Source organism: Podarcis raffonei, chromosome 1 (genome assembly GCF_027172205.1).
Source record: "Podarcis raffonei isolate rPodRaf1 chromosome 1, rPodRaf1.pri, whole genome shotgun sequence".
Taxonomy (NCBI): domain Eukaryota; kingdom Metazoa; phylum Chordata; class Lepidosauria; order Squamata; family Lacertidae; genus Podarcis; species Podarcis raffonei.
The window spans coordinates 127,994,196-128,009,263 of record NC_070602.1 but is presented as its reverse complement, the minus strand read 5'-3'; the positions used below and the strand labels follow the sequence as shown (position 1 = coordinate 128,009,263).

At 43.2% G+C, this 15,068-nt stretch overlaps 1 protein-coding gene across 8 annotated transcripts in view; it reads left to right on the top strand.

Annotated features, from left to right (window-relative positions):
* The window catches only part of ADAM23 (ADAM metallopeptidase domain 23), a 77,099-nt gene that overhangs the window by 6,592 nt on the left and 55,439 nt on the right, over positions 1–15,068 (top strand). For all 8 annotated transcript variants that reach the window (XM_053361912.1, XM_053361921.1, XM_053361904.1 and 5 more), the window contains exons 3-5: positions 4,567–4,643; positions 10,559–10,622; positions 14,320–14,402. In XM_053361912.1, coding sequence (XP_053217887.1) covers positions 4,567–4,643; positions 10,559–10,622; positions 14,320–14,402 — 224 coding nt within the window. The remainder of the gene's footprint in view (positions 1–4,566; positions 4,644–10,558; positions 10,623–14,319; positions 14,403–15,068) is intronic.

Sequence of the window (15,068 nt, the reverse complement as noted above, 5' to 3'; positions counted from 1 at the left end):
CTAACTCAGAAATGCTTGAGTACCTGCTATCTGATTATGCTACACTGTTGAACCTTGCTGTGTCTTTTGAACCCATGATCAAGGCAGAACAGTATGTGTCTTCATAGAGGTTGCATACATAGGACTAGGGAACTGTAGGGCTGTTTGGATCTGGTGGTATAGTAGTGCCTTGGGTTACATATGCTTCAGGTTACATACGCTTCAGGTTACAGACTCCGCTAACCCAGAAATATTACCTCGGGTTAAGAACTTTGCTTCAGGATGAGAACAGAAATTGCGCGGCGGCGGCGCAACAGAAGCAGGAGGCCCCATTAGTTAAAGTGGTGCTTCAGGTTAAGAACAGTTTCAGGTTAAGAACGGACCTCCGGAACGAATTAAATACGTAACCAGAGGTATACCACTGTAGTTTAAACAGTGAGGTAGGATCCTTCATAGTGCCCAAATGTACTCAAGACAGCTTATCAAATACAAATCTAAATTACATAACAAGTTAAAGTCGACACAAACGTGAAATCAAATAGCAGTATAACAACATCATATAAATATATCAGGAACAAGCAAATAAAATAAATTATCATAGCTGGTGGGTGAAAGGGCAATTAAAACATGATGAAAGCCATATCAACAATAGAAAATGAAATAAATATTGGAGGCTCTGACTAAAAAATGCCAGAGTAAAATAATCTTCAAAGTCTGCTGAAAAGCTGGCAAGGAGGAGGCCAGAGGGATTTCTTTTGGGAGGCTATTTCATAGCTTAGGCTCCACAACTGAAAAGGCTCCTTTTCATGGTCCGCTACCTACACTTCCTTTGGCAAAGGGACCATGAGAAAACCTTAAGAAACGGAAGACGAATTTCCAATAGGTTCATATGGGAGGAGACAATTTGTATTTCCTTGTTCTGAGCCAGAAAACTAGTTGGAAGCCAGTGAAGTTGGAACAAAATTGACCTAATATAGTTTGGCATACCAGCTCCAGAAATTAGTTTAGTCACAGCATTCTGAACAAGGTTTCCTTAGGAAATCCCACATTTGTGTGTGTGTGTGTGTGTGTGAGAGAGAGAGAAAGAGAGAAAGAGAGAGAGAGAGAGAGAGTGTGTGTGTGTCAGTCATTCAGTTAATGTATTTCAGTGTCTTGGATATGAACAACTGAGGCTAGATCTGTTTATCCAGGAAACAACACAGTTGGCAAATCAGATGTCATTGGTAAAAAGCACTCCAGTGTTGTCATCTGTGCACGACACATCCAGGATTACCTTGATGCTACAGACCTGTTGCTTCAGGGGCTGTGCAACACTATCTGGAACAAGCTGAGCACCACTTTCAGTATAATCAGTACCATCAATTAGTAGTACTTCCATTTTGTCTGAATTAAATCTCCATTTGTTCACCCACCAATTTCAATACTCCCAGCAGACATAATTTACAACTTCACTGCCTCCCCAGGACTGGGTGATGAAAATGAGAGACTGAGCTGAGTATCATCAGTAAACTGATGACACCACAGACCAAATCTCTGGGTGACTTTTCCCAGCGGTCTCAGATAATAAGAATGTGGCTAGTAATCTTCTGAATTGCACCATGCCAAAGGGACCAAGGGGTAGCGAGATTGCATTGCATCTTGTTTACAAAGGTAAGATTGCTTCAAAGATAGCTTGAGAAAATATCAGGAAACCAGGCTAAAACAGCTACATATCATTTCATGTCATTTTTATTTATTAATTACAATCAGAACATTCTTCACAGTACTGTTAGTTGCGGTTGGTTCCCATGTGCATTATATCTTTGCCTCAAGAAAGATAAAAGGAAAGGAAAATAAAGGAATTCCAACATTGTAAAGGTGGGGGGACAGGGGAAAATGAGTTACAGTATATAGTTAATAAGCTATTACTTAAGGTAGCATTGTTAGTCTTTTCAGAATTGACAGTGTATTCTTTGAAGCAATTTTAAGGGAAATAAAGGTATTATATTCACATTAATATACTGTTGTTGTTTAGTCGTTTAGTCGTGTCCGACTCTTTGTGACCCCATGGACCAGAGCTCACCAGGCCCTCCTGTCTTCCACTGTCTCACGCAGTTTGGTCAAACTCGTGTTAGCTGTGCTCTGGCTAGGGGTTATATATGCACATGGAAGCAGAGTCCCTAGCTAGATGGCAAACTGTGTATTCAAACTAGTGTTTTACATGTAGTTCCAGTCCTCTCCTAGATCCAACCGCTGGGTCTGTCTGCATGTTTGATGGCACATCTCAGTTTTAGGAGATGGGAGCAGGCTGGACCTTTCAAAAGGGCTTTGCATGTGCAGTTCCAGCTGCTGTGTAAATACATAGTTGGATTACAGTCAGTGATGATTATTTTTGGCTATGGCAGTTGGAATGCCTGTAGTGAGAGTATTAAGCGCCCTGAATGTTAAGAAGGCTAATAGTCTTCATTGGGTATGCCACAACCTCAGATAAACAAAGAGGTTATCCTGCTTTGCTTACAAACTCTGTTGATTGTTTTAATAGGATTGCCGGTTCAACATAAGCATCAAACTACTGTAGAATAATGAATTATTTAAAAAGGGATTCTGAAACAATTAAGGGCTAAAATAAGGCTTTGCCACATTAACTGCATAGTTACCTTTTCAAAAATGCTGTCAAATTCATCATATGGGAAGGATGAACTATAAAAAATTCTTAATGGTAGGGTGGAGTATAACTGTGTATTTCATAGGAAGAGGACGTAGTGGCATGTAATTTCTTGGGGGTTCATGTTAGTTACACAGCCAGAGTATTTGAAATCATTTTGTCACCATGAAACTTCTAGAGCTGTAGTTTTTAGCTACTTTTATTTATTTATTTATTTATTTACATACTTACTAAAAAGTTTATATGCTACTGTTTAGCTAGTAAGGCAGGGGTCCCCAACGTTGTGGGGTCTGTGGGCACAATTGCTCACCAGACAAACTGTGGCAGGTACCCCATCCCCACAACCTGCTCTTTTGGCTACAACAGAGTGCTTCTTTCAAACCTTATTTTCGTGGGGATGGGGAAAGCACCTGGAAGAGATCAAGGTATGGATTCAGGACCACAGGTAATGTTCCTACCGTTGAAGCCAGTCATCCATGTTGTCTCTGCAAGGTCCTGGAGCAACCAGCTAAGTTTTATAACAGGGCTGGGTAGATGTTGCCTGGGGGCCTGACCTTGGATACTGCTTCTTGGCTAGTTAAAAGGTTGGTGCCTTCTTCAGCCACTGTTGGTTCCTTCAGATTAATTGGGGTTCTAGCTGTGAAGAACGCTCCTCGGAGTTCTGTTGATTCCCCAAGGTGTTTGTGGACCAGCCATGAGAGTCTGGCAGCAGGGGTATCTCTCCAGGGTTTGGGGAGAGGAGGTGGACCGACACAGGATGGACCCAGGACTGGATCTAGCTCCTTCAAAGAACTGTAGTTTGCTGAAGGACAATGCATCTAAAAAGTCCTGGTTCTAACCTTGGCTCCCCCTTAATCCTTGTTTCTTTCATGCCAGGCTTGTCTTCTTCCTCTGACAACACCCCCAACTTCTCATTGATTGCCGTCAACATTAATAGTTATACTTGTCAAATATTTCAAGGAGGAGGCTATGTAGATGGCAGCCAACTCCGTTTGTATTTCATTTTGACGTTATATTGAGTTTTCAGCCATTTGAATTTGACTTCAGACCCACTTATGGGATGGAGGCAGGTCTGGATGCTCTGGTGAGTGATCTATGCTGGGAACCAGGAAATGTAGAACTGTTAGTTCAGCTGGACATCTCAGCGGTTTTTGATACTATCAACGATGGCATCCTCATGGATCACTTGCCTAGCATGGGACTTTGAGGCACCATTTTACAGTGGTTCTGGTGGTATGTGTTGGGGGACTTCTGTTGGATACCTTGTTTCAGGGGTTCCTCCTCAGGTGCCAGCTCAGAGGGCCCTTCAGGGGGATCCCCAGCATTTAACTCAGGGGACCCAGCCTACTCTAATCCTGCCCTCAGGCTACAATCCTATCTCATTGAAACAAGTTGTGTATACAGTGGTACCTCTGGTTACGTACTTAATTCGTTCCGGAGGTCTGTTCTTAACCTGAAACTGTTCTTAACCTGAAGCACCACTTTAGCTAATGGGGCCTCCTGCTGCTGCCACGCCACCGCTGCACAATTTCTGTTCTCATCCTGAAGCAAAGTTCTTAACCTGAAGCACTATTTCTGGGTTAGCGGAGTCTGTAACCTGAAGCGTATGTAACCTGAGGTACCACTGTACTTCTGAGTATACATTTTATTTTATTTATGTATTTATTTATTAAATTTATACACCATCCTATACACAACAATCTCAGGGCGGTTCACAATTTTTTTAAAAAAACACCAATGTCAAAATATTTAATGCATGTTACACACGCCAGAAGTTTACAATTTTCATACAAAAACACATCAAGCAGAGGAAGAATATAGTGCAAAGTGTCCATGGTGAGGATTCCACAGTCTGTGCATGAGCTGGTGTGCTATGAATAATTTGGCAAACTAACAGAATAACTTTTGTGTGTTTCTTCTCCCCCTTCCCTCCTTGTCTTCAGGCTGTGCATCTGGCTCAGGCAAGTTTCCAGATTGAAGCCTTTGGATCTGAATTTATTCTTGACCTCTCCCTGAATAAGTAAGTGCATGTTTATGGTCATTTTTTCTTCCTTTTGTATTATTAGCCTTGAGCTGTTTTAGTTTTAAGAAATGAGGGGGCTCTGCAGTCATTTCCTGAAATACTGTTTGATCATTGAAACCCTTTAAAAGAGGCAAAATCTGTGGAGGATATGTCTGTCGAAGGCTACTAACCATGATGGCTCAGCTCTGCCTGAACACCAGCTGAATACCAGCTGCTGGAAACCGCAGGAGAGGAGAGTTTGGGTCCTCCTTGTGAGTTTCCCACAGGCATCTCCTTAGCCACTGTTGAGAGTAGAATGCTGGACTAGATGGGCCATTGGCCTCCTCCAGAAGGTTCTTCTTAGGTTCATATGCTTACCTGTGCTAGGCTGCAAAGAAGTACATGTATTGTTTTTATTATTATATATTTATTTATCCCCCATCTTTTTCCCTGACAAGGATTCAAGGCGGCTTACAGATAAAATAAAAACAGAAAGAAGCATAGAAGAAAACAATACAAAACATTAAGAAACAAGTAAACATTAATAGAATTAAAACTATGTAGACTATCACAACAAAAACAGCATGCCACCAGCCCCCTTGTTAAAAGCAGTCAGTTCCCCAAAGCCTGTTGGAACAAGGCAGGAGGACAAGAAGTGGGGAGCCAGTCTAAATTATCTAGGGGAGGGAGTTCCAAAGTTGGGGAGCAGCCACCAAGGAGGCCTTCTTCTGCATCCCTACCAAGTGTCCCTGTGAGGGTGGTGGGACTGAGAGAAGCGCCTCCCTCCAAAGATCTCAGAACCCATATGAGGGAATATGGTCTTTCACTTGGTTGGGCCCAACTGTGTAGGGCATTATAGGTCATAACCGGCCCTTGGAATTGTGCTCGGAAACAGACCGATAGCCAGTGGAAACTACAACTAATCCAGAACGCGGCAGCTAGACTGGTGACTGGGAGTGGCCGCAGAGACCACATAACACCGGTCTTGGAAAGACCTACATTGGCTCCCAGTACGTTTCCGAGCACAATTCAAAGTGTTGGTGCTGACCTTGAAAGCCCTAAACGGCCTTGGTCCAGTATATCTGAAGGAGCATCTCCACCCCCATCATTCAGCCCGGACGCTGAGGTCCAGCGCCGAGGGCCTTCTGGCGGTTCCCTCACTGCGAGAAGCCAAGTTACAGGGAACCAGGCAGAGGGCCTTCTCAGTGGTGGCGCCTTCCCTGTGGAACACCCTCGCACCAGATGTCAAAGAGAACAACAACTACCAGGCTGTTAGAAGACATCTGAAGGCAGCCCTGTTTCGGGAAGCTTTTAATGTTTGATGTATTATAGTATTTTAATATTCTTTTGGAAGCTGCCCAGAGTGGCTGGGGAAGCCCAGCCAGATGGGCGGGGTATAAATAAATTATTATTATTATTATTATTATTATTATTATTATTATTATTATTATTATTATAACAAGGGAGTCATATGCTTCCTATAACCATCCCTGGTCAACAATTTGGCTGCAGCCCTTTCAGAGAGTTGAAGTTTCTGAGCAGTTCCATGTAGAGCGTGCTATAGTAATCCAAATGGGATGTAACTATGGGTTGTATCTGCAAACCCAGACCCAAGCCTGGCCATGGCATTCTGAACTTCAGATGATTGTAACTTTTGGTAGTGACCATAACAAGGTAAGATCTGTGAAATGTTATGAGTCGGTTTAGAAGTGAGAAGGCTTCTATCCCTCCACACTCCTGCCCTTTTACACTCTCATGCTTCACTTACCTCTTGCCCATCACTCCTTCTCAGTATTGATTCAAAACCGGGTCTGAAAGCAGAATGAAGTGGGTCTAGATAATCTGCTTATGCGAAGCATATCTGCAGCTGGTTGACTCTCTTTCGATCACCTCAGCCATTAAGAGAATATTAGAGACTGAACAGTAGTTTTCTTAAATTGCTGGATCATGGCAGGAGGACAACCTCTTTCAAGGCCGTGGCTATAACTCCCTCCCATAGTGAGCCATTAACTGCTCCATCCAGTAAATCCCTTCCTGCTAGGTTTTATTAGTCATGATGGACAGGATTAAAGGCGATTTATGAAAATAAATAAAACTGGAGAAAAAGTAAAAGGAAATTAAATAATTTAAGTGCAGAGTGTGGCCCAGAAAAAGGCATGGTCAGCTTCTATGGTCCTTGCTTGACTGTTTCAGCCATTTTAAGCGAGAATGCATCAGCACAAATATTTGTCAGCTGTGCAGAAGCACCATTCTCTTATTGAAGTTCAGTTAAGATCTGTTTTTGATTATTTTGTTAGTAGCGTGACTGCTTTTGGAGCGAGAAAAGAATGTTTATGAAACTTACTGGATTTGCAACCGGTTAAATTATTTTAAAATGTGGACTCGCATATTAGCACATCTTTCACATACTGATAAATTTGTCTCGGGAATTGCATTTTAGCTGAACTAGAAGTTATTTAGGTTCTAACACCTAACTTCTCTGTTCCATCATGGTCAGTGAAATGACATTCAGAGTCATGCTTAGCATTATCTACTGTCACCATAAAAATGTGTGCATTAGAAAGGTGCAAAGCAGGTGAAAAACAGGAGTTTTGCTGGGTAAGAATTGCTTTACTCTAGAGATGGGAAAAGTCAGCAAATAAGCCTGATAGGAAGAAAGCAGAGGTAAGAAGGGCTTTTAAAGGTTCCTTTAAAGGAAATTGTGGAGGAGGGCACTTTAGTGCACAAATACCGTATTTATCGCCCTATAGGACGCACTTTTTCCCCTCCAAAAATGAAGGGGAAATCTGGGTGCGTCCTATGGGGCGAATGCAGGCTTTCGCTGAAGCTTGGAGAGCGAGAGGGGTCGGTGCCTTTTTCTGGGCCACACTCTGCACTTCAGGAACACATCCGCAGCCTAGGCACCCCTGCGGGAGATCCCACAGGGCTGTCTAGGCTGCGGATAGCAGCTTGCTTCCTGGAGCGCTGGGCGCGCTGAAAGCAGAGTGCCCCTCACGCCAGGCAGACATCCGCAGCGTGTTGGAGCCCTGCGGGAGTTCCCCGCAGGGCTCCCCACGCTGCGGATAGCAGCCTGCCACCCGGCGCGAGAGGTACCCTGAAGCAGAGCGCCCTGCCCACCGGACAGACATCCGCAGCGTGTTGGAGCCCTGCAGGAGTTCCCCGCAGGGCTCCCCACGCTGCGGATAGCAGCCTGCCACCCGGCGCGAGAGGTACCCTGAAGCAGAGCGCCCCGCCCGCCGGACAGACATCCGCAGCGTGTTGGAGCCCTGCAGGAGTTCCCCGCAGGGCTCCCCACGCTGCGGATAGCAGCCTGCCGCCTGGCGCGAGGGGCACCCTGAAGCAGAGCGCCCCTCGCGCCGGGCAGACATCCGCAGCGTGTTGTTCCAGGTCATTGTATAGTATTTATTTTCAAAAATTAGATAGGGCAATTATCTATCACACTAGCAGAATGGCGTTATGACCTGTTGAGGGTAGTTGGGGAGACACTATACTGCAGGGAACACTCAGTGTTCATTTGCACTGTTTGTTTGCACAGGTGAATTATCCCCTCTTCCTTTAAGGATTCTTATCAGTTTTTTCAAGGGCAGGGAAGCTTTGCAACAGTGTCCTTTAGCTGCACTGCTGTGAAAATGTTTGTTATTTATTTGAAGCAATTTTATCCTATTGAGAAAAGGTTCTCAGAGCAGCTTGCAAGGACCTGAAGAAAGTCGCATATAAAGTATGCATTTCAAGCCACAGAATTGATAAGAAACTGATATATTACCTTAATGATTTTAAAATAAAACATTACAAAGGAGGTAGAATGCACATTCAACGCAGCAAAATTAACAAAAAAGTTCTTAAACATTTCAAATGAAAACATTACTAAAGGAAGTCAAATATAAAATGCACATTTAAAGAGGCATAGTTAGCAAGAGAATAAAATAAAATATCACCTCTCGAACATACATGCTGCTGTTGCCATTGGTGGTTTATGGTGACTGGTGGCTGTGGAAGCTCAGGCTCAATGACCTGGGTCTGTACTAAGGGCTTATCCACACTTAGCTTTCCTCCTTGCTTTTTTGGCAAGGTATGTGCTTTAAAGCTCTGTGAGCACCCTTTTTTCGCCCCAGAGCTTTCCTTGCGTAAACCTGCTCTTTAAAGCCGAATTGGAACAAACGGCAATCCACAGAAAACTCAACTTGCTGTTTGTTGTACTTCAGCTTTAAAGAGCGGATTTTCGCAGGGAAAGGTCTGAGGTGGAAAAAGAACACTTGGACACAGAGCTTTAAAGCGCAGACCTGCGCCTGGAAAGCACAAGCCAAAAGTTAAGTGTGGATAAGCCCTAAGAGACACCCAAGATCAGGAGTCAGCAACTTTTTCAGCAGGGGGCTGGTCCACTGTGCCTCAGACCTTGGGGGGGGGAACAGACTTTTTTTGGGGAAATGAACAAATTCCTATGGCCCACAAATAGCCCAGAGATGTTGGATTTAGAAGGTGATTGGGCCGGATCCATCCCCCGGGCCTTAGTTTGCCTACCCATGGCCAAGATGGTCGCTTCAGCAGCCTCAACTTTTGTAGCTGGAGCCAGTCAGGGCCCTGTCCTCCCAAGCCAACTGGGAGAAGGCCTGTAAGCATAGCTGCCAACTTACAGATTTGAAAATAAGGGACCAGCAGCCTCGAAAATAAGGGATCAGCAGCCAAAATAAGGGATCAACAATTCCTTTGATAAAATACATATTTTGTTGCATGCAAATGGCTTTAGATACCTATCAGGTCCATAAATTACCATATAGCACATATTCAACACAAAAAAACAGCAACAATTTGTTATTGACAAAGGACAGCTGGACATAGAAAGGGCCCCATTACCTTCAGTAGCTTATTTAAGGGACATCATCAATAAGGGACAGCAGTGGGACATGGCGCTGGGATAAGGGACTGTCCCGCCAAATAAGGGACGCTTGACAGCTATGCCTGCAAGGCAGGGAGCAGGTCTTCCAGGACTCACAGCCAGGATTTTTCGCCACCTCTGAGTTGACCCCCTTTGTATTCTGTGCGTGTGGGTACAAGCCTTTTTCTTCCAACCTCTGATCTAGTGACTGATCCTCATGTTCTGTTAGAGATATCGATAAAACAATGTTTTCACAAGTCAATACATTTTTTTAGCTTGTGTTTACCCACAGCCTTGGTAGTATCCACCATCTTCTTTAACAGTTCTCCCATTTCTTTTATTTTCTGGGCTGATACCTGTCCCCATCTTGGTAGCCTTCTGCCTCTTAGTTGAGAATTTCCTTTCCAGCAGGCCTTTGCCTCCCAGGGTTCGCTGATGCATTTCACTTTTTTAACTCTTCTCTTTCCTAATTTGGTGTATTGGTTTCATTGTTATACTATAATGTTCCTTTTGATAGGTTGTCCTGAGCATTCAAAAACATAAAAGGCAGCATGTGAAAGCTTTGTTCTTCTTATTTTATTGTTTGTGTTGTAATTATTTGTATGTTTTAAACAAGTTTTAATTCTATTAATGTTTACTTTTTAAAATGATTGTTTTTTCTTTGTTTTTAGGGTTTCTTGTTTTATCTGTAAAACAAGGGGTCCTGTCAGGGAAAAAGCAGGGGTATAAATAAATATACAATAATAATATAATTTTAATAATATTTGTGTACACACATGTGTTTCTTAAGATAAAGTTGTTCAGTTGGGTGTAAGTAATGCTAAAATAACACCATAGTTGAATACATCTAATCTTAATTTTCATAGAAAAAAAGTACAAGTCAATATGGTAGATTAACTGTGATAATCAATAATCAAGGCAAATATTCTTCAGTACTTTATTGCTTGCAGGATGAATTATGTTAAAATATTGAATGGATAGATAACCATACTGAGCACATGCAGGTTTTCTAGCAGTATTGTTTAAAGAACCATATATATTTTCTCTCATTTCTTTGTAGTGATTTATTATCCTCTGATTATGTGGAGATTCATTATGAGGAAGGAAAACCACAATATTCAAAGGTAATGTAGAAATATTTTATCCCGGCCAAAGAGTGAACATTTACCAGCATATCCTCTACATGTTCCCCCCCCCTTTCCTTGCACATTTCAAACTCTAGGCAGTTTTTGAAGTGCATTTCCTGTAGTGACATCTGTAACAGGATCATTTCTGTTAGCAAGCTTACAGATACCACGCCACCAAAAAGCACCCCGCATTGTCTGGAAGCATATTGCAATAGTTAGAAAAGGACCTGCACATCGGCGATCTTGCGTCAATTTGACACTCCTAAAATGGTTGCCGCCTATAATATAATAATTACAGATTGTATACACTTGGCAGTTAGGAACCACTTAACAAACGTAATTATTTTTGTTTTAGAGGAGCTATATTTAATCATATTTTCCTGTATGCCATTAAATTGATAGATGTGTACCGAGTGAAATTTCCTATGCCAAGTGTTAACAAAATTACTGTAGCCACCTGATGTATATTCATTGCTGAAAGCATAGATCATGCATTTTATGGTTTATGGAACTTACAGCATTAAGTAGGGCATATCTTAAACGTATCGTAAATGTTTGCAGATTTCTACTAATTCTCACCTGTTCAAGTTCTGTCCAAAAGTGTAGAAGTTGGTATTCTAACTTTACCCATTTCTGTACTATTACCGTATTTTTCGTCCCATAGGATGCTCCGTCCCATAGGACGCACCTAGTTTTTTTGGGGGGAAATAAAGGAAACAATTTTTTCCTTTATTTCCCCCCCAAAACCAGGTCGGGGAAACCAAACCAGGTCGGGGAACAGCGGGATGGCGGCGCTGCGCCTCCCCGCTGTCCCCCGAGCTTGTGGGGCTGGCTGATGTCTGCCCGAAGCATGGGGTGCTCTGCTTCAGCGCGCCCCGAGCTCCATGCAGCAGGCTGCTATCCTCAGCCTAGGGAGCCCTGCGGGAACTCCTGCAGGGCTCCCCAGGCTGCGAATATCTGCCCGGTGCGCGGGGGCTCTGCTTCAGGGCGCCCCACGCGCTGGACAGCAAAGCTGCTATCCGCAGCGTGGGGGTGTCTGCCCGGCGCGTGGGGCGCTCTGCTTCAGGGCGCCCCGCACGCCGGGCGTCAGGCTGCTATCCGCAGCCTAGGGAGCCCTGCGGGAACTCCTGCGGGCTCCCCAGGCTTGCTGATAGCTTCCTGAAGCCTGGAGAATGAGAGGGGTCGGTGCGCACCGACCCCTCTCGCTCTCCAAGCTTCAGCGAAGGCCTGTATTCGCCCCATAGGACACACACAGATTTCTCCTCCATTTTTGTAGGGGAAAAAGTGCGTCCTATAGGGTGAAAAATACGGTAAGTTTGTATAGGTCTGTTAGGATTAGTGGAACGTAAAACTACGTTGCCTACCTCATTGCAGTGCTCTCAGTCTGGCTGCTTGCATGGAACCATGCCTCCTTAGGTCATAATTATCCCGCCTTTACTTACAGAGATCGGCATTACCATTATCCTTTGCAGGTGATGGTGCTTCAAAACTTTCCATAAGGATTTGAGAGACTTGAGACTGTGGGCCTGTTTAGATGCTATCTCTCCCCTTGCTTCTGTACATGTGAGATCAGAGGGAAACTTTTTGGCTTGTGTGCTTACTCCCTTGCTTCAGTCACCATGCATGTGTAGACGATGTCCAAACCTGGAAATCCTATGGGTTTTTTTTTAGAGTATGCCTCTAATGTTCAAAAGGGAATCAGTGTTGAAATAATTGTTGGATCTCACAGTTGGATGTTAACTTTTATGTGTGGTGAGGAAGTTTTGGTAATCCTGGGACCGTTCCACATTTCTCTGCATGTAGATGTTGTGCTGCCCTCAGTTTCATGTTTCTCTGTTGCACTGTGGAAGGGCTTGCTGTATGTACTGCTACCTCATATGCACAGCTGCAATAAAACTGAAAAATTGGGAACCTAGCAACTTCATTGGCCTTCAAACGAATTTACAAAATATAGTTGTTGTGTTGTTTTTGTTTTTTAAAAAACCATCTTCCTGGCCCTTACTCAATGCTAAAGGGACTATTTGCATTATCAGCAGCTCTGGAGTTGCTGAGTCATGAGTCTTACACAGAACCTTTGAGTCAGCAATTGCACCATCTTTGCATGCTGCAGTAACTTGATCTAGATTTCCTTGAGGATATTTACAGACTCAGTTGATTTGGGAACACTGAGAAGAACCTTGAAATCGTGTGTTCCATAGCAGGTACCATTACTTCCCCCAAATGCAGAACTGATTTATTACCCTGAAGGTCAAAGATAGCCCTTTAATATTTAATTTAAGGATAGATTTTAATTAATTTTTAAATTTATATTTAAATTGCCCATATGCGGAGACTTGAAACTGAGATGAAATAATTTAGAAATAATTGCTGTAAGACCAACATATAATTGCTTCTTTGTGACCTTTGCAATAAGCCTTTTGAATGTGCAAACCATAGCATACAGTTTTACTGAAAGCACTGGCTGACTGCAGAGGCATTTGGGCCTTCTGTTATCTTAACAGTTTTTGCCAGAGTAGAGTTAGTAGTACGCTCTTCCTGTGTTCCTTAGTGACCAGAGAGAATAAGTACATCATTGCATATCTAGCTAATTTGCTTTGTCATTTACTTTCTTGATCAGCTAGTAATCATTATTTTGTTCTTCCTCTCACAGGGCAGTGTTTTCCAGAGATCTTTATTTTATTCATTGATCTTAGAAAACAAAGTGAAGATAGCAACTCTGGTTTCAGATAGAAATACAGCGGTACCTCGGGTTACATACGCTTCAGGTTACATATGCTGCAGGTTACAGACTCCGCTAACCCAGAAATAGTGCGTCAGGTTAAGAACTTTGCTTCAGGATGAGAACAGAAATCGTGCTTCGGCGGCAGCAGGAGGCCCCATTAGCTAAAGTGGTGCTTCAGGTTAAGAACAGTTTCAGGTTAAGAACGGACCTTCGGAACGAACTAAGTACTTAACCCGAGGTACCACTGTATAATAGATTCAGATTATACGTCATATTACTTAAATCCAGTGCTTTTTTTCTAAAAAAACAAACAACGTTTAGGGGTACTCTCATTTTGACTTGAGAAAATCACCATTTTATAGTTCAAATCAGGAAAAATAAATACAGTAAATGGACAAAACTACAAAGATTCACAAAATGTTTAAGGGTATGCGTCCTCCCAGGAAAAAAGCACTGCTTAAACCACAGACTCCTTATCAGTCAATTGATTGTATTCCTAACTCTGTAAATATTGTGTTCTCCTTTTAAAAAGAGCAATAGATTATTATTATAATAAAAACATGTTAGTAGGTATTTTGGCTCTTAAAACATCATAAATGAAGCAGATACATCTATAGTTTATTAGAATATAGGACTGATGATTCCTCAAGAACTTTCCTTGGAAACATTAGTTAAAGGTTTGAATTCTTAAAAATTCTAATCCTACTCACTGAGTGGAAAGTTTAGATGAATCACTACTAAGTCTGTTTAGAACTGCATTAATTCAGTGTAGCTTTTTGTTTGTTTGTTTCATTTAGGAGAAATACATGCTTCTTGTACTTTCCTTAAAAAATGCTGGAATTCAAGAAGACATGCTTTTTGCCCTGTATAGCCTTTATGCATACACTTACCTTATACAGTCCAGGTGAACGCTAACCCTTTTATAAACAAATTGCAAAAACCTTAAATGAAGCTGTCCATTTTATTCCTCAGGGAGGAGAACACTGTTACTATCATGGGAACATCAGAGGTGTCGAGAACTCCAAAGCTGCGCTTTCAACATGCAATGGACTCCAGTAAGTACTGGTATTATCACAGAACCATAGAACTTTAGAGTTGGAAGGCATCCCAAGGGTCATCCAGTCGAAACCCCTGCAATTCAGGAATCTTGCTAGTTTATGTAGTTGCAGGGACGTCTTTACCATTGGGCGTAGTGGTGCGGCGAGCCACACCATGATCCCACTGCGGGAGCCGATGCCCAGCCGCGCGCGAGCAGCATGGGGCAGCAGCGCAAGGGCGGGAGCAGCCTTTCCTAAAAAACTTTAGCCCTCCCCCCTTAAAAAAGGTCAACAACTCTGGGAAACGGGGGGCAGGCACCGAAGGGATCTTTGCACCACGGCGCCGGATATGCTTAAGACGGCCCTGTATAGTTGCAACATAGTTACAGGATGGGACGGTGGGGGGGGGAAAGTCTCCCTCTCCTGATGAGCCCTTCTGATGCTTCTGCTGCCACCTCACAGGCAGTGAATGCTTTAAGGAATTGCGGAGGAAGATGAGAGGCTTGCAGAGAAGGGGCACAGGGTGGGTGGCCAGGAAGGGGTTATTTGGGAAGCCTCAGATTTCAGATTCCAGTTCAATCAAAGGTGAGCAGCTGATGTGAATGCTTGGATGAACTACGGGGATCTTCCTAGATACTTCCTAGATATTTTTAACTACCGTATTTTTCGCTCCATAAGACACAC